The 20,544-nt window shown below is 42.3% G+C and overlaps 1 protein-coding gene across 1 annotated transcript in view; it reads left to right on the forward strand.

Moving 5' to 3' along the window:
- The window catches only part of TAF4 (TATA-box binding protein associated factor 4), a 65,074-nt gene extending 47,720 nt beyond the window's left edge, over window positions 1-17,354 (forward strand). Inside the window, exons 13-16 of the mRNA XM_077832055.1 lie at window positions 1,517-1,642; window positions 2,974-3,030; window positions 3,129-3,248; window positions 15,817-17,354. Coding sequence (XP_077688181.1) covers window positions 1,517-1,642; window positions 2,974-3,030; window positions 3,129-3,248; window positions 15,817-15,984 — 471 coding nt within the window. The 3' untranslated portion in view covers window positions 15,985-17,354. The remainder of the gene's footprint in view (window positions 1-1,516; window positions 1,643-2,973; window positions 3,031-3,128; window positions 3,249-15,816) is intronic.
- The last annotated feature ends 3,190 nt before the right edge of the window (window positions 17,355-20,544 follow it).

The raw sequence follows: 20,544 nt of genomic DNA on the forward strand, positions 1-20,544 counted from the left end.
TTCTAACTAGCGCTGCCAGCCACCAGTGCTCCAGGCAGTGCGGTAAGGGGGCAGGGAGCAGGGGGGGTTGGATAGAGGGCAGGGGAGTTGGGGGTGGTGGTCAGGGGGCAGGGATGTGGATAGGGGTGGGGCCATCAGAGGGCGGGGAATAGGGGGGTTGGATGGGGCAGGGGTCCTGGTGGGCAAGTCAAGAATGAGAGGGGGGGTTGGATGAGGCGTCAGGGGGCAGTCAGGGGTGGGGATCCGGGGGTCATCAGGGGACAGGGAGCAGGGGGTGGTGGATGGGGTAGGAGTTCCAGGGGGCGCAACCCCAACAAGGAGGGGTTGGATGGGGCAGGAATCCCAGGGGAGCCTTCAGGGTGCGAGAAGCCGGGGGTCATTGGATAGGAGGCAGGGGCCAGGCCACGCCTGGCTGTTTGGGGGAACACAGCCTCCCCTAACAGGCCCTCCCTATAATTTTGGAAACCCGATGTGGCCCTCAGGCCAAAAAGTTTGCCCACCCGTGCTCTAGAAGTCTCTTCTCCACACTGGATGCTAGTTGTATGTTGCAAAAATAGCTGAGTTTATCAACTTCTGCCCCTTCTTTTCAAATTATGATCCTTTATCCTTGCTCTTCTAACCAGCCAGGCCCCCAAGATGCTGTGCAGAGTATGGGGGGAAAAAACCACACTGGACACCTTTCTAATTTTGCCCAGGAGGGAAAACTACTTCCTCTCCTCCCATTGTCGTCTCCCCTCCCTCCAAATAAAAAAACGTAGCTGTCTGGACATATACCCAGCAAACCTGGAAGCCTAGCGCTTGCATCTACAACTTCCTGTAGGGCAAGTCAGATGGGCAGCATCTTGGGGCACTAAATATGGTGGGCCTACTCTGGAAGGACTGTGATGGAGCCATTCTGTTCCTTTGCTTTACTCCAGTTGGACTCTGAGCAGCCAAGGGAGGTGAATATTCCTGTTTGTTCCCTCCCACCTCTACCCCTACCCATGCTTGTGCTCCAGATGCATTCTGGGTGGGAAGGTGCTTGAAGGCTGAATGATCATCATCGTCCTTCCAAGCAAGTGATCATCCCCTGCTGGTCTGATCAACATCCTTCATCTGTCACTGCTGTGATGGGGTTGGGAGTGGAGATAGCAGTCAGTCTGTAATTCTCCATAAGAGACTATCAGATAAATGTGAATTCCATATATGATTCATGTAAGCACTGATAGAACACTGTGCCTCACAGAGCACAATTTAAAAAAACACCTCTGTGAAACATGTTTAAAAGGCCAAAGTTACATGATGATATTACTTAAGTCAAACCCTGATGAGATCACAGATCAGTACAGAGTGCTTGTTTTGGTTTTTTAAAATGGGTTTTAGCTGGTTTGACTGGTTTAAAGATAAACTTGGTGTTTGAAAAAGACTAAGTGAGCATTTGAACTTAAAAGTATGGGATCTCCTTAAACTGTACAGGACAAGCTACTAGCTTTGTTTTTAAGATTTGTAATGAAAAGCATTTTTACTGCATTTTCAGGATGATGAAAGATATGAGCAAGCCAGTGATGTTCGGGCACAGCTCAAGTTCTTTGAACAACTTGATCAAATAGAAAAACAGAGAAAAGATGAACAAGAAAGGGAAATTTTAATGCGTGCAGCAAAGGCAAGTGCTTCGATTTTACTTAGATTTACAAAGTCACTTTTGACGTCAAAAGGACAGGGTGCCTTTCATTCTATACGACATACAGTGAAAGAGAGGACTCTGTTTCTAATCTCAGCTTGGAGAGCACATACTTTAGCTAGAGCTCTGTTTTCCACTGTAAATCACGTAATGTAGCCCCCACCCTGCCCCATTTCATTCCCATAAATAAAAAAAAAAATAAATAAATCTAATTTTTTTTTTTGCACTCCTCTGAGCAAGAGAGAGACTTCTACAATATTTTTATAGTCATTGGTCCTCCATTGTGGACTAATCTCCACACTTGCTTTGAGAAAAGAAGAAACCAAGAGAATAAATCTGCATGAGGCAATATTTGAATTGGAAAATGAATATTTATAGTTAGTGGATAGAGGAAGGGATTTGCTGACTCTTAGACCCTGGTTTTTCTGTTTCTTTAACCGAGCAGTTCCCCAATTTGTGTAGACAACTATAGTAACTGCTAGTGCAAATGTGCAGTTAGCCATTTAACTGGTCATTTGTTCAAGCAGTTACCTGATTTGCATGGGCAGTTGGGGTACCTATGTTCATAATTAGGTGGGCAATTGTATGCCAAAGGGGTAACATTTCACAAAGGTCAAGGTCTAGTTCCTTTTTGCATGCATAGATTTAATCCGTGTTTGTGAATACAATAAATCACAAGCTCTAGTGTGTGTAGTTTGGACCCCTACACAGATAGCCAGAGACATGAATATTCAGATGCTTGGGTGCCATTTGTTTCCACCAGAAGAGGGATGCTCTTTTTCCTTGCTGCATGGTTACAGTGAAGTAGAATTTTTATGGAAGCAACCTATCTACTTAAGTCACATGCAAAATATGAACTGTTTTGCATTCATTGCATGCTGACTCTGAATAAAGAAATTAAAGAACAGTGATTTTTCAGGTATCAAAGTAAAATACTGGAACAGTGAATGTAGCAATGATTATTGGATTACTAAGTGAAATACTGAATGAATGTATATTATCAATAACTGTACCTTCTGTGTACCTTAGAAATCCATACAATCTGGGTGCCATGTGTGTAATGATTCATAAAGTCTTATAGAGACTTGCATTAAGAGAAGAAATTCCAAACTTGGGTACCCTAAGTTAGACATGTAAAGCTATTTTTAGGTATCTACAAAGTGGTCTGATTTTTCAGAAGTGCTGAGCACCCTCTACTCCCATTGAACCCAACAAAATAATTTCAAGAAACTACATATAGTTTAGTGTCCACTTCTTTTGCGATTTTATTAATTTATGTACTACTTTCTCCTATACCCTTTACCAATATACAGTCTCGGTCTAGACAAGAAGACCCAGAACAGCTAAGGTTGAAACAGAAGGCCAAGGAGGTATGTGTTCAGATGAGCATGTCCTTTAACAATCTAAATATTCTCAGCAAATCAGAAGGGGGGAAAAATAATTGTAACTTTTGTTCTGAAAAACACAGATGCAGCAACAAGAGCTAGCACAAATGAGACAGAGGGATGCTAACTTAACCGCATTAGCTGCGATTGGTCCTAGAAAGAAAAGAAAAGTGGATTCTCCAGGATCTGGATCAGGGACAGAGGTACAGTATAATTATAACTCTTGTATGCAAATATGCTATGGTTTTGTTACCCTGTCCTCTGCAACAGTCTTTCCCTTTTATTATTTTCTTCCCTTGTTGCTGAAAGTTTCCTGAGCAGCAGAAATTATTTTAAAGTGCAGTAAGACTCATTTGATCCAAAGACTAGGGCTAATGTTAGCACTGCTTCCATGAGCAGAACATAATAGAACACAATGGATCAGGCCCAAGAAAGGAAACTTCGGAACTGCTGGCCTTGCAGCATGCTTCCCTCCCAATCCCAGCTATGTTCAGCCTCCACAGCGTTGGAGGAGGCAAACTGGCAAGAAGAGGAGGTAGTGGTTCCTTTCTTTGTGGTCATTTCTCTCTTTACCAAGAGGCATGTGCATGTTAAATAAATAAAATCCTGTAACTTTATCTCTCCCGTAGTAGGTTGGAATCCCCTGAAAGGGATTTGGGAAGGGAATCTTGCAGAAGTGAAGTCTATGAGGCTCAGTCTCTAGGAGGATACATGTTCCAATGATGCAGAGAAGAGACCAGGGGAGACAATGCAGTCAGTTACCTTGTTAATCCATATAGGAAGCTGTCTTTAAGCCTATAGATAACTGCAACAGTAGCCAAACTGTAGACTTTCTTTACTGCTCAGCTCTTTGGGTATGTCTACACATAAGCTGGAAGTGTGCTTCCCGGTGCAGGTAGGCAGAAGTGTTAGCTCTGCTCGAATTATCATGCTAAAAATACCAGTGCAGTCCAGAATGTGTATTCGGATGGCTAGCCCAAGGTGCCATCCATTCCAGTCCTGTCTACACTGTTCCTCTCAGGGTGCTAGTTGGAGCAGAGCTAGTGTGTGTCTGCCTATCCACATAGGAAAGTATGCTCTCAGCTACAGTGTAGATGTACCCTGCTTCTTTGAGTCCCTATGTCTATTCCACTGTGGGTATGCATATGCTCCATGTGCCTGGAGCTGGAGAATTTGAAAGCAGTGTCCGTTGGTCCACACATGCACCCTGGCTCACCTCATGCGTCTGACTGAGGCGATAAAGGAACCAAGCGGGCAGACCGACCACCTCTCCATTTCCTTCTCACCACCATAGGATCCGGGTCAGAACCCCCAGTGTCCAAAGCTTCAGCTTTCTTCTTTATCTGTGACTATTTAGATATCTGTAAATAGTGTTTATAGTACTAAAGTTTTAAAGGTTTTTTTTAATCTGATAGTTTGTGTTTTACGGTTAGTCAGTCTCCCTGATCTGGTACCCATTGGGTACCAGACTATGCCCCTAACTCCAGGCTTCAAAATTTGTGCGTCCGGTCCATGATCCTTCTCAGTCACTGACAACTATCAGTGCTGCTCGTACTGCCTTGGGGAAGCCCACGTTGCAGCAAGGTGCAATATCTGCCCTTTGTTGCCCACTTGGAAAGGATGGAAACTTTGCTGTAGGAAGCACTTAATGGAAAAGGCCATGAAGCCGCACTCAGACCCAGGCTGGGCTACCCTTAAAACCCCCACCCCCGCCCATCAGCTTGAGTCAGTAAGGAGTGCATCTCCTGCCGCCAGGTCCAACTCAGGAGTGAGGGATTCTACCCCCACAGATTCCTCGATGAAGTTTTACCAGGAGAGCAAGGAGTATTCTCACAAGCACAAGGCTAAGTCTTCCCCCAGATCCACTTTGAAGAAGTTGGATTAAGCCCTGCCTGAATCAAGCAAGTCTTTTAAATTCAGGCTCAAGGAAATTTAGGATGTACTAAGTCTCAGAGGCATGATAAGAAAGCTCACATATCTAGGGCACCATCAACACCTGATCACAATCCAGTGGCAGCCTCCGGTACACTGCAAACCCTGGGATCTGTGGGCACCAGTGAAGACTGATCACCAAGAGCCTCCTTTATTTGTGGTACTATCTTTGATTTTAATGGCTGTGTCAGAGACTCTCTCTACTGCATCTCCAGTGGTTCAGGCGAACAGGGCCCCTCTCACTCTGGAAAGAGCGGAGACCTACACTCTTCCTGAGGATGTCTTTGCTTTCCCAGACCTGTAGTTTCCCGTGCCACTGGGTCTCTCCCTGTTGAGAGAGGCTATAACTCCACCAGGGGAGCTGGCCTTTGGGAGGAGTTTGCCTCCCATTCCATCTTTGAGCTATGATTTCCCACCAGTACCACTGTTGGAACCAGAATTGGTTGTCACCTCACTGGGAGATTGTCTTGCCCGATGAACCATTATTCCCTCCTCCAAGACACACCTTCCCAGTCAGAAGACCTAGCCCAGTTTGGGACCAGCCTCCATCTCATCACCTGCCTCATAGCCATTGGTACCCCATAGCATGGGGATTTCCTCATTGCCCATTTGATCCATTTTTTTGGCCATACTGGGGGTTGTGGGATCAGTACCATCCCTCAGAGTTGGTCTGGTAGGGAGTTGCGACTTCCCTCACCTCTGAGGGGACAGCTGTAGCTGCCCCAGATTCTGCTGAAGAAGAGGAGTACGTACTGGTTCTGGCAGTTCCACCTGAACTGATGAGATTGCCTTCTTTGTCTCCAGATGAGGTGGTGACTCTCTCCATTTCCCTCCCCTCTCCACCCAAATCACTCTAAGCAATTCCAGGAACTACTTTGCAGAATTGCAGGGGAGCTGCACGTTCCTCTTGAGGAGATTGAGAATCCTCAACACAAGCTCCTGGAAGTCCTTCAGTCCTCCGGCTCCAGTCAAATAGCGCTCCCTGTTAACAAAGCCATCATGGAGCTAGCTAGAGTGACCTGGCATACTTCAGCTACTGCGCTCCTATTCCAAGAGGGCAGGGAAACAGTATTGTGTCCCAGCCAAAGGGATGGAATTGCTGTTCTCTCACTGCTCCTAACTCTTTAGTCATCCAGGCTGCAGTGGAGAGATCTAGGCAAGATTGCCCCGATCTACCGTGACTGACAAGGAGGGCAAGTGCCTTGACTTGTTGGGAAGAAAAGTCTTTTCTTGTTCTAGCCTCCAGTTCATGATAACTGACTATGAGGCACTTATAAGTACGTATGAGTTCCTTAACTATTCCAAATTCATGTACTTTACTGACACTCTCCCACAGCAGGACAGAGCTCATTTTCAGGCTCTCAAAGAGGAAGTCAAAATGGTTGCCAGGACCACTGTACAATCACAGTAGATATGGCTGATGTATCTTCCAGGACAATAGCTTCTGCCATTGTAATGCTCAGGGAGTCATGGCTCCATATCTTGGGGTTTCCCAGGGAGGTCCAGAACACTGCTGATGACCTACCCTTCAATGAGACTTATCTATTTAATCAGAAGACAGATGAGTCCTTACACACCTTTAAGGACTCCAGGACCACTTCTTGGCTCCCTAGGAATATTACACTTGCCCCAAAGAGAATTCCACCAGCAATCATACAAGCCTAGACTAATGGTTTAACAGTTCTTCCATCAGAGACCTTATGAGAACCCATAAGAGGCAAAGGGTTCAAAAGACTCCCTTCCCCACACCACCTGCAGCAGGTTCCTTATCCCAATCCCAGCTCTCAGCTAAATGTTTTTGACAGTAGCTTGAGATGCAAACCAGTAAGTACAACACCTCCTGATTCCAATGTACCCTTTGGGGGTAATCTAATACTCTTACAGCACCTATCCATTGTTATTGCACTGTGCCTTAGTACAGGACTGCTCTGCTGATTATATCTTTAGGTATGGCAGTCCTTTGTACTCTGCCATTTACAACCTCACACCCTCCTCCTGTTTGAGTACTGCTGGTCAGTCATCCACAGTGGAATACATGCAGGGACTAGAACTTGAAGAGAAAGTTATTTACCTTTATAGTAACTGGAGGCTCTTTGAGATATGCGATCCCGATTTGTATTCCACTACCTGCTGTCTTTCCCATCTGTTTTGGATCTTCTCTGGTTTGTGGTAGAGAAGGAACTGGAGTGGTGGCTGGCCCACCCCACACCTTCATCTACTGAGTCAGGCATGAGGTGAGCCAGGACGTATGTGCAGACCAACATACACTGCTTTCAAAATTCTCCAGCTGTGTGTGCATGGGGTGCATGCGTACAGCTAGGGGACTACACATCTTGAAGAACCTCCAGTTACTATAAGGTGAGTAACTACCTCTTGGAGCAGTTAATGCATTGGGAACCACTGCTATGCAAAAATGCTGAAGCAAGGTAGTTTGAAATCATCACTGAATTAGGCAGCAGGAACATCTATAAAATCGGTATGGTTTCTAAGCATGTACTAGCCAGTTTTACAATTTTGGACTAACGCTAGTTTCTGCTGACATTTAAGGACAATCGATTCAGTGGCGGAGATTTTTTTTAGTTAAAACTTTAACTGTTCAATTGCATTTTCTGCCAGGCACAGTTACTAGGTTTGGGGGCGGGAGGGGGGAGAAGTTGCTGGGGAGAATTACGTTTGACTTTGTCAGCAGTGTACTCCATTTTTGGTAACTGTGTGCTTTATGCTCTGGTGCATTTGCAGACTTGTTAATAAACAGGAAATGGAGTCAGTGTTTCCTGTTGAAAGTACAATTTCTGTAATTCTTTTAAGTATTACAACTTCTTGGAGTTGGCAGAGTTTTAAGGGTTTAGTCTGTAATTTTTGACTTGTGGATGGCAGAGGTTGCTCGCTAACTGTTCATGCAAAACTGATAGCAGCATAGAAAGAGTTAAATAGTTCTTCCTGTATATCATTTTCTGTATTAAGCATCGTGTATTCTTTATTGGTAAGATAATTTGCATGAGACCTTTTGTTTCAGAATAGTTCATCTTATGTATTTTATTCAGCTCTTGAAGTAATAATTCTATGACATGCTATGTTATAACATGGAATTGGTTATGCAACAAATATATGATAGTAGTAAATGACATTTTGACCCATGAAAGCGTACAAATAAAAGTTGCCTGTCTAGCCTGTTGACAGAAGTATATTAGTGTTCAGGATTATTAAAATACATGAGGGAGAAAAGAATTTATATAAAAATCTAAGCCGGTAAAGAGATATGGGTCAATTATAACAGTATAAACACAACAGTAAAAATTGCAAGATGCTACATTCTTATCTAAGACTATAAAAATTCATGTGCTCTGAGAAATATGGAATTAAAACCTGATTGTCATGATATGCAGGAAAAGAGTCACTGGCACGTGCAGTTACAATATAGGCACTACCTATTTCTACATGCTTGACTGTGCAACCTTATTCTCTTAGTGCCATCTAGGCTATGGGATCTATTTTACATTCACTGGGAATGCCTGATGTATTCTGACTAAATCTGGCTAATTTAGTTGTCTCAGATTAATCAGTTACTGGTTAACCAATTAGAAACAGGTTCCCTTAGAAATCTAATCTTTTTGTCTGATTAATTAAGAACCAGCTGCTTTTTATGTGATAGATTCCCAGCTGTGCCTTTGCTGTTTTTCACTTGACATTTTTAAATTGAGTTCCACTTGTCACCATTTTTATACAATTTGTAGTTAAGGCATATTACAAGAAGTGTGGAAAATAAGGTTTGTCACTACTTAGACACAGATTTGTAAATGTGAGCTTTTGATGTCAAAGGACTTCTGAATCTTAATTACATGTAAAGTCATCTCTATGTAGTAACTGTGGTGGTTCAGAATTCAATAATACAGATTGCAGTCGGTTTAGGTATTTCATACCTGACTAGTTCATTTAATTAAAAGTTAGCAAAAAATGCTCTTAATGCCTTGTATGCCACAACTCAAACATTTGTGGCCACACCTTTTACAGTGTTAATCTCTATATATTATGTAATACAGGTGTCACTTTCCTTACCTTTTAAAATGTGGTCCTAAGTATTTAAGAGTCTAAAGATGCAGGTAGGCACCTACTAGGAACTTCAGAAGTGTCCAACCTGCACTAGGTGCCTATCTGCATTTTAAGGCTCCTAAACACCTCTGAAAATCCGGCCCTTTAGTCCTGTAATTAGGATAATTATTTATCTGGTGAGCCAATGAACATGCTTAACCTGCTTGAAAAGCACAAGTCTGATTTCATGATTAGAACTGTATGGAACTGGGAAGAGCTGCACTGAACAGTATAAAGTACCTGCTAGGGAACACTAATCTCAACCACATTACTTTCTTAATCAATAATGTAGTCTGAGCATGAATATATTGCTTTGCAGTCTAGAGGATTGTATTACAGTCCATTTCTCAGTATCTCATTCACATGGCGTTAAATTACTGTAATTTTTCTTGAATCTTTATTGTACTACTTTTTCTCCAGAACATACCCTATAGTTGCATTTTTTTTAAAAAAGGTATAGCTGATGTTTGAGCTCACCAGTGGAAATACTTGAGACCTTTGTGATGTGTCATTTGGTGTTAGTGATATGGAAAAATATGACTATTTACCTATGAGCATGTTCTAAACAGTATGTGCTGTTTGCAGTATTCCAATAAAACATTGCTGCCTTTCAAATAAAGTAAAATGAAATGGTAACAACATAGAAAATGAAAATCAGCTCTCTGCGTTTTTTTAAAATTCTTAGCAAAACAGACGTCTAAAAGTGGAGTGCATTTCCATCCCACCTGCAAGGTTATTTTGACGTCTTTTAAAAGCATTTATTATAAAGCAGCAGTACCAGTCAAGACAATAAAAGCCTTTTTAAAATTAAGGCACAAGCAGACTTCTTGGCCTGTGAATGCCATCTGCTGGTCATAGCGCTTCTCCACATATATCTGAATTAGCCTGTAACAAGGAAACACTTGACAGCCATCCATGTGCACCAGCCTGTTTTTCCAGTCTAGTTATTCAAACAAGCTCCAGTATTTTATTTCTATAAAACTGGTAATATTAAATTAATTTGACAAATTTCTTAATAAGGCATTTTATGGAAAATTGTGTTTGCTTTTGCTGTTCATATTTATGCTGTCAGCATAATGTAAATCAGTGAGCTTTAAAATGATGTATTGCATTTTACTGTGGCTTGCTGTAACATTTTAAACACGTGACTACTCTGGTCTCAGTATTATATTTAATTATAGCATAACGTTTCCCCCTAATTTCTTCTCTACTTCTGTAGTTAATGTCATTTTGCCTTTAAAGCCTCTTTACATTGTAGCATTGGCACTTTCTCTGCCATTCCCAGGCTTTCTCCAATGGGGTCCTTAATTTTTACCTTACTTCTTCTTGCCCCTTTTTCCTATTCTTATTACTATATATGTATATGTCTTCATGTTGTCTTAGGTCTAAGAAGCATGCTCTTCCCACTGCAGCCAAACCAGTATTTAATCACACAGAAACTCTCTTGCAGAGAGTTAGTGCAACAGCCTCTCTCTCCTCTCTGGAGACTTGTCTGTAAAATAAACTGATGTTCTTCTTTGAATATGTGTCATATGGATCCCAGGGTAGGTGTGCGTGCGCGTCATGCATGTGAGATTGTATTTTTTTTGAATAGCAGTGTCAATTGGAGCCTGATATGCATCCAGTGCAGCCCTCTGTGTCGATTCAAGGGCTTAAGGGACAGAGCAGCCACAACCCTCCTGCGTTTCCCTTTTCCCATTGCACTGCCACAGGCGGTATCTGGTGAGTGTCCAACCTGCTACCTTTCTTAGCTTCAAACGGAATCTAGGAAATGAGGTTGAGGAAATACTACTTGACCATCCTCTTTGATTTATTCACTAATTTGGATGTTTTCCACACACACAAAAAAATTTACTTCCCTGGACAGTGGGGTAAGGCATCTCATGCCAACTGCCAAGGTAGTCTCTAAACCATCAGGATTTAAGCCCTATCTGACATACAGTGGACTCATTCCTCTGATTAAAGCGTGTAGCCAATGCCTTTTCTGTCTGGGAGAGAACCACCTGCTTGAAGAGCTTGGTGTGTAAATCTTTCTTGTCAAGGGACACGTGGCTGAAACTACACCTGCTTGATCAATTGATGGACGTCACCTTAGACCCAGTTTCAAGGAACCCAAAGGGTTATACTCAGCAAGTGCTCCTCCAAGCAGACACACACCACTGCATGATCTAGCAATGAAAGGAAGGTAGGCAGGACAATTCTGGCAAAACTGATACCAGCCGCATCCATGACGATCACACTAGTACCAGGGCTGTCAGCATCAGGCACTGCTGTCTCAATACCGAAGCAGGCTATCACTTCCACACTAGTACCGTCAGAGTTGGCATTGGCCCTTCTGGGACTCACGACCTCATCGGATCTGGCACTGGTGCTCAGTATAAGGATGAGACCGAAAGGAAGGGCTGAGTGGAGACCACACACTGTGCCAAACATTAAGGAGTGATGCATCATTTCCTCTCTGAGATAAAGGCACCTAAGTAATCTGCCAAGGGAGTGGCAGTGAGTAAGCTGGCACTGTAGGCATCAGCACTGATGAAAGCACCAGCAGCTGCAAGGATTATGGATTGAGGTACTACCCTTCAAGATCCCCCCCCAGAGACATCGATGGTATCAGTGCGGTGTCGAGCTCACAACTGAAGCTGGATATCACTCCTCAGCACAGCTATTTGAGGAATACTATTTCTCATCACCAGACTGCCCTTTCTCCCCATTGTTGAGCTGGGATGTCTCCCCATTACAGTCTGAGAGCAACTCTAGACCAGGTACTAGAGATCCTCTCCTAGCACAGCCACAAACAAGACAAATGACGTTGGGCTGACCAGCTGCAGCTGCGCCAGTGAACAATGTGAAGTTGCATATGAACATCCTGGAGCTCAGAGCTATTGGACTGGCCTGCATAGGGTGCTCCTGCCAGTCTTCTGAAATTTGTTCGTGCTGATCTTCAGACAACACAATAATTAATTATGCACTACATAAGCAAACAAAAGGACACCTGCCTTTTGTGTCTGGAGGCTATCAGATTCATCAGAGTGGGTTGACCCGTGATCTTTCTTATCCCAGGAGTCGGCAACGATCTGGCGGACTTCCTGAGCAGACAATCTTTGACCAACCACAAATGGTCCCTACACAGATCCCTCATGGAGCCATGTAATGGGGTGTACCAGACCCTTGAAGGCCCTGTGGTCCTGCCATACCATGTCCCAGAGAGGAAGAGAAAAGAAGTCCTCCAAGTGGCCTAGAGTGGTTGTGGGGAAGCAGCCAATGAGGGAGGCCACAGGGAGCAGCCAATCAGGGTCCAGCAGCCTCATATAAAAGGAGCTGTAGGGTCAGTCAGTCAGTTCCTGGCTGGAGCTGGAGGAGTGTGGATGGTGTGCCTGGCTGGCTGAGGAAGCTACAGGACCTTGGACAGCATGGTGCTGGCAGGGATCCAGGAAGCGAGAAGGACCTCCAGGCTGGCTGCTGGGACTCATCCAGAACAAGGCTCTGAAGTAAGGGTGAAGAATGTGCTGGGGCCGTGGGGAAGTGGCCCAGGGAAGTGTAGCCACTATGCAGTTTAGTTAAAGGATTGTGGTAGACGGCTGCTATGTAGAGGGCCCTTGGGCTGGGACCTGGAGTAGTTGGTGAGCCTTGGTCCTCTTCCGCGCCCCCTCACCCCCTTCGCCACATTAGCCATTGGGAAAGTGGCCTGGACCTTGTGGGAAATTGTGTGTGTGTGACGGGGTGGTTAGCAACTACAAATAGAGCCATTTGGAAGCCAGCACCCAGGTCACTTAGCTCATTAAAGGCATCAGATGTGGTTAGAGTAGGAGGGAGTTAAGTAGTTTGAGCAGGATTGGAAGAACAGAAGTGATCATTTGCACCTGTAGAGAACCTGATAAGCTTGTGAGGTAATTAGCTCACCACCTGGGTAGCTGGGAGAAGAAGGCAGTATAAAAGGCTAGAGGTGTTTAAGAATAAGAGGGACAAAACACCTGTCAGGGATAGTCTAGTTTACTTGGTCCAGCCTCAGTGCCGGGGGATGGACTTAATGACCTCTCAAGATCCCTTTGGGTTCTACATGTCTGATTCCTGCTGGATATTGTTTCAGGCAGGAGAGTGAGTGAGGTTCAGGTACTTATGGCTGAACCCACCACCATAACATGTTCCGTAGGGACAAAGTAGTGCTGAGACCTTCTCCAAAATTTATTTGGAAGGTGGTCTTGAAACCTGAACTAAACCAGTCAGGTGAGTTTATTTGCCTTCTACCTGAAACCACACTTGACACCAGGAGGAAAAACTACATGCACTAGATGTTTCCAGGACTTCACTTTATTATATTAACAGGACCAGATCATTTAGACTGTGGGCAATAAACTGCCAGGATGTAGCCAGACATTCTAAAGGTCAAGCCATCTCTTCACGGGGGATATCACAATGTATCTCACTGTTAGCAGCTGGCTGGTGATGTTTAGTAGGAAAAGTACAAGACCACTCCACCAGAGCACCAGCAACACTGTCTGCTTGCTTCTGGAATGTGCCAGTATTGGAGATCTGTAAAGCAGCAACATGGAGTAACTCACTGACAGTTTGTCAAATACTATGCCTTGGACTTGTAGGTCAGATGCCAACATTGGGAGAACAGTACTACACTCATTGTTCAACTGATGCAGCTGGAGCTCCTCACTACCAGCATCCTGAGGGCATACGTAATGCTCTCTCATCACCCACTTTCAGTGGGATCCACACTGACACATACTCGAACTGTTACCCTACAGTAACTGTGGTTCTTTGAGATGTTTGTAGTCAGTGTGGATCCTACAACCTGCCCTCCATCCCCACTTCTTGGAGTCCTCGGCTACCATGGGCGTCTAACTGAAAGGGAACTGGGGGAGGGTCATGGTCACTTTGCTCTTTATGTCCTCACATGGGAGCAGGGATAGCACCAGATGCATGGGTGCCCTGCTGGATCATGTTTAAAAAAAAAAAAAAAATCCAATCTCATGCACCTGTGATGCATGCACTCCAGCAGGGGGAGCCATACTGACTACTGCATCTTGACGAACCACAGGTGCTGTGAGGTAAGTAACTGTTCTTGAGTTAAATCTGTCTTCTGTTCCCCACTTTTGTGTTTTAAGTAAATTCCACCTGACTAATCTGCACACAGGAGACCAAACAGGTTGTGCTATTTGGTGGGAAGAGTCGAAGCTAACCTGACAGTGCACTTTCAAGAAAAGTTGATCTAAAAACCAAAAGCACCTGCGTGATTCGAGCCTAAATCCCATTGAAATTCAGTAGGAATTAATGTCCTACGGGTGAGATTCTGTGCTGCACCTCAGGGGAGGAGGGTGGCAGCAGCAGTGGGCTAAGGTGGTTTTAAAGCACATTTGTGCCTTCCTGATCATGGGCTGTTCTCGTGTCCCTGGGGGCATTTCTAAGTTATGGCAGTTGTGGGCCAGGGATATCCTGCCCCTGACACACCCTGCTTTCACCAAGGCTTGTGAAGGGGTCCTCAGAAGGCAGCTTTTATGGCAAACTTCCACAGTCCCTGCATTGGGGGAATTCTCCCCCTGCCAGACACAAGTCTTTAGGGACCCTTTACCATAAAAGTCCTTTTACTCTGTGTAAAGGTGTTGGAGTGGGGGTCAGGATCTCATCCTAAGTCAATTTTTAAATTGGGACTGAGGAGCCTAAGTCCCTCAGGCACGTCTGAAAACTTTACTTTAGAGCTACATCTGTGCAGTACCAGTATCCACTAAAGAGTGTTAAGGGACATGATTTGAACAGTTTTTCCCAACAGATGATGTGGACAATAAAAACTAGATTTTGCAGGTTGTATAGTAGAACAATGGGTGCTTCAGTCTAACTGAGCGATGCTGCTGTTTGAAAATAAAATATCTCCCATGTCTAATTGTTATCCCAAATTTGACATTCCTACATGTACCCCAGAATTTGAAAGTACTGCAGTCAGCAACTTTGTATGTTTAGCCAGCTACCAGCTGAAAACCAAACATCACATAGTTGGGAAAATCTTAGGCCCTGAGAGGCCAGGCCAAATAGCTGCATGTTTGCAGTTTTGCTATCAGAATGGGAGCATGGGATAAAAAGTGAATGTATTGTGAGAATAGAAGGAATGTTTGGGTGGCCAACGTTCGTCTTAGGCACCTCTGGCACTTCTGATACGTAAGGTTTTTTTATTGTTTTTGATAAGCGATGAACAGTTTTGCTGAAATTAACCTATAGTGACTCCTATGTGCTTTGTTTGAAGTTAGCTATAAAAGATTAGATGAAAGAATTTGCTTTGGAGCAGTCTGAAGAAGCTTTCTTTGGGCAAGGATCTGACAACTAAGTTCCCCAGCAGTTAAATGGAAGGAGGGCCCCCTGAAGCCTGGCTGCTGATCCCTCAAAATCATCGAACTTTAGATAAATACAGATGTTTTGAAATTCTCTATACCTACTGCAACTGTGTCTGTGTGTGTGCTTAATATCTAATAAAGCAGTTTTAGGTAAAAACACTCTGGCTTGTATCAGTTATCTGTCAGATGGATGAGCTGTGCCCCCGTTAATTTATTCCTGATGACTCCTGGAGAGAAACAGTAAAGTTACCACTGCTTTAGGTTCTGAAAACCTTGGGTGACATAGCATACAGTACTTTCTATGAGAAATCCCTTGTTTTATATCATACCTGTTTGTAGAACTGTCACAAGTTCTTGTCGCAAATATTCTCTGTGGATGTTTAAACATTCTGACTCTAGCTTTTCTTCTCACCTCCAGGGGTCCAGTACAAATACACCAGTCCCAGGCAGCTCTGGAGTTGGAACAACCAGACCATTTACGCGACAAAGGATAACGCGGGTGAACCTCAGGGACCTCATATTTTGTTTAGAAAATGAGCGAGAGACAAGCCATTCACTATTGCTATACAAAGCATTCCTTAAGTAAAATGGAAAAGATCAAGGTATTTTTGACAGAGAGACGCCTGAGGACATTTTTTATAGATTTGCAGATTACGCCTTTTTGTAACAAGCAAATGGGATATTGTTTCAAAAACAACCACCTCTTTACATGGAACAGTTTTTTATTCTTGTTTATAAAAAAAACAAACTCTTCAGTACAAGAGAAATACATTTCTGTAACAGTGAGGATACTTACAAGGCCTGTGGATACTATAAATGGACAATTAAACTTAACTCATCTCTTGATTGAGTGGCCTTCTTGCCAAACAAGCCATATATAAAGACTGATGGAATCGTTTAGCAAATAACTAGCTACCCTTTGTCATACCTGTAGCAGTTTCAACATTAATTGTGCATTTTAGTTCAGTTTTACTCAACTAAATTGATTATATAGGTATATGTCTACAGCAGATGACCTCATTTCATTTTAGCTTTTTTTAAACAGTCAGTTAGCAAAGCAAACTGATTTTTAAGAATATTTATCTTTCCCCAACATGTTCAAATTCTAGAGGGATATACAATTAATTGAAACATAACCTCAATTTTTAATCACATTATTGCTTATTAGAGGCCCTGAAATCCCATAAAGGAGGGTTACTTCTGAATGTTTTTATCAGCATCTGTAAAAATGCATTTTATTTGCTATAGTTTGTAAAGCTGTAAAGTTTGAAAAAAGAAAAAAGGAAAAAAAAGAAAAAGAGAAACCTTTTCAGCATAAATATATTTTACTTGCACTGTGTTTTTAGCTAAAGTGAAAGCTTAGATTAAATAAAATCAAAGTTGAGAGGAATCATCAAAAAGACTCTTTCTCAGTGTGAATCAAGTGTTGAAAAATGGTTGGTGTATTTTGTCAGTAATTGTACATAATTTTTGGCACATAACATAAAAAATGGCTATGTAAACTATAATTATTTTGCTAAAAGACTGTATGCAAGCTGTGGGCCTACTTTAAAGATGTCCAGAGCAAAGTCCCTTCTTTGTACCTATTTTTTTATTACAAATATACTAATTGGTTCTTTATATTTTCAGAGGTTATTGTATTAAATTGTCTATTGATAGTACTTTTATGACTGTAAATACTTTGGCTTTCTTCGTGTGAACTCTCATGTTAGAATTTAACTCTCTTGCGTGTAAACTGAATGCTGATCAGTATTTTTTATCAACACCTGACAACTGTTACACCTTTTATTTTGTCTTTTAGGAAATCCTGTCTTTCCATTTTTTTCATGTAAATTTTGCACAGTTACTTGTTCATATGTAAATATTTTACTTTCAAAAATGAAGTTTTTAATTGCTATTGTTTTATATAGGATTGAAAGAAAATTAACTCCTTTATTAAAAACAAATTTATCTGTATTTGCTAATGCATTTTCACTCTCTACATCTTTCCTCCTCCTGGATTTATTTTTCTTAGCACAGTAATAAGATCCTTCTCTGTGAGGGGATGCTACCTTCCAATGATGCACTTTATTTCTTTTAAGCTTGCTTGCTTTAACCAATATTTTGAAGGCATACAGCTACCCTTGCTATGAATACAGAAATTTCACTGTCCGCCTAAGGCGTTCTGTATAAAGATCAAGGGTAGAATATCTGTAGCAGGGACGTCTCCTGTAGAGTGTGTGACATTTTATTTTGACTTAATAAAATTCTTCATAAAATACTGTGTTCACACTGAGGGCCAGACTCTGCCCTTAAATGCACATGTGCTACTGTCTTTGACATCAATAAGAGGCATGTGTGTATCTCAAAAGAGAATGTGGTGCTAAATTGTAAAGGGACAGTGTCAGGGAATTTTTTTTTAAATAGCTCAGTTTCTTTAAGTGTTTTTCTGTGCTGTAGGTTATTAAAATCTATTGTATTTTTCACTATTAATGCTGTCCATTCACTTTTTGGATTTTATTCAGATTGGACTGCAAAAAGATTGCTCACACATTCCCTTTTGTTTCCATTAGTGAGGCCCAAGTTCTGCCATCAGACCCATGCAGAGTCCTGTTCATTTCAGCAGGTATCCTTGCAGGTGCCAGTGCAGATAGGATTGCTGGCTACTGTCCCAAACTCACTATTGGCTAATATCAAATTAGGACACAACCCTGCAGTAACTTAAGCCTGTGAGAAACTATTTGCGCATGAGTGTAGTGCCATTGAACTCGATGGGATGACTCCCAGGAGTAAATTTCTCTCCTGAGCAAGTGTCTGTCGGATTGGGGCTAACTCGGTACCTCTTGGTTCTTGTGCTCTGTTGTAATGCTGAGTTCACAAATACTGGTGGGAAATCAAACCAATCCAGACATCTGCTTTCATTGCAATTTTTTTAAATTAGTTTTTAAAAGCTTTGAAACTTGGTTTTAGAGCCAAAGCATTATTGAAACATTCCTTTACACATAAAAACACCTCTTCTAAATGTTAGATGCCATTCAGAGTAGCAAGGAAAAACATAGAAGCTGGAATTTAGGTCTTGGCAGGTAAGTGGAGAAGTGATATTTAAAAGTTAGTTTCCATGTTTAATTCTTAAAACACAGTATGGGGTGGTAAGACTTGGCCCAGAAGTTTTACTGGTAGGGGTCTGACATGGCCATGTGGCAAGTGGCAAATCCATATTTGAGTAATGAAAGTCATCACAAACGTGCCTATACCAATGCTGTAGCTTATTTTTATATGCCATATTTAGCAGAGAAAGTGTTGTAGAAATATTCTGGAGAGACTTAAATTGTATTGGGGAGGGAAAAGAAGTTACTTTATCTCTCTCCATCCATTTTGCTCCCTAAGTAGCATAAGTCCGCTTATACAGACTTCTGAAAAGAAATTTTAAAACCATCTTTTGAAATAACAAAAATCCTTTTTCTATATATCAAAAGTAAATATCTTAGGACTTCTCAGGGCTAGTAAATGCCAGCGGGATAAATGGCACAATCTCCCCTTTCCAATAGTGCAAAGCTAGCCCTGGGATCTGTGAACTCTTGTAACTGAGGTACCGGACCTTAAGCCTGTCACGAGTGCAGAACTGAACACTACCTAATCAGGATGTTGGGTTATTATTAGTCTCTTTTTTTGGAGGGCGGGGGGGAATAGGAAGAAGAGGGGTTGCGGGGGTTTCCAGAATTGGGAGGAAATGTTTTTTAGTATGTTGATTACTTTATTTAAATAAGTGGCAACTGTATGAAGTTGCTCAGAAATTTGGAATATTAGGGGAAAAGTCCTGCTTGAGAGGGATTAATGGAGAAGCAAGCAGACAAAGTTGTCTGAGTTGCCTAATGAATGTGACTTTAGCTCAGGGACCCACAATTTAGCATATGGCTATTGCCCCATGTATGTGGCACATGTGTGCGTGCATATGCATATTTTGGGGATCACTTGGTTGAATGTCTTTTTAAAAGATTTTCTGCTCCTGTGTAGGGATTCCAGACACAATCTAAATAAAGATAAGTCATCTTTGCCCCTATGGATGGCCTCTACAATCTTAACAAAGGAATGATGCAAATAAATATTTTGCAATTCCTCCTTAGGTCTCTAGGTGTCATGTGATGGAGATGTAGGAAGAAATAAACCAGGGAAGTTTGAGTTCAAGTAACTGCTATAGAGAGATCTGTAATGCAATAAAGAAATTATAGAATGACTGACTTTATTTTGTTAGCCCAAGCAGCACTCTGATACTCTGTGATTATCTGTTTCAGAAGGCAGTATGTAGCTGTAATGGACCTGAACTATTGATATTATTCATCTGGCATGAAAAGTCAGCAAAACAATTAGAATATAATAAGGTGCTCTGAATTCAACCTGTTTTTCTATTTTGCACCTGTATAATAAAATAAGGGTCCTATGAACAAACCTCTCAGAATGAGACGTGTGAAACTTTGATAATGTCCATAAAATTTGCAGTAATCATTTTATTAGGCTTTTTAATATGATCCAGAAAGTTTGTGTCTAAGCCCTGCTCTACACAGGGGGGAGGGGATTGATCTAAGTTAAGCAAATTCAGCTACATGAATAACGTAGCTGAAATTGACATACTTAGATGGACTTACCGTGGTGTCTTCACCATGGTGAGTCGACTGCTGCTGCTCCCCCATCGACTCCGCCTGCGCCTCTCAGGGTGGTGGAGTCGAGGGGAGAGCGCTTGGGGGTCGATTTATCACGTCTAGACTAGTCGCGATAAATCGATCCCCAGTGGATCGATCGCTGCCTGCTGATCTGGCGGGTAGTGTAGACATACCCTAAGTTAGACACTTGGCTGAGCTACTGAGTAATACAATGATTGTAATATGACTGTTTCCATATTCAAATATCTGCCCAGAGAGTAAAGCCCTACTTTTCTGGGGTGTGTGGTATAAGGTACTATGACTTGGTTATTTGCTATTCAAGGTCCAGTATATATAAAGGCCCAAAGTTCAGCACAATCAAGCATGGGTTTTTTAATGTGAAGATGGAGGCAACTATGTGCCAAGCTTCAATATTAAAATTGGTTATAACGTGCAGAACAAATTTTAAAGGGAAAAGAGTTCAACCTAATCCCTCTGACTTTTGAAAATATAGCACAGACCTACATTTT

Source organism: Eretmochelys imbricata, chromosome 13 (assembly GCF_965152235.1).
Source record: "Eretmochelys imbricata isolate rEreImb1 chromosome 13, rEreImb1.hap1, whole genome shotgun sequence".
NCBI lineage: Eukaryota > Metazoa > Chordata > Testudines > Cheloniidae > Eretmochelys > Eretmochelys imbricata.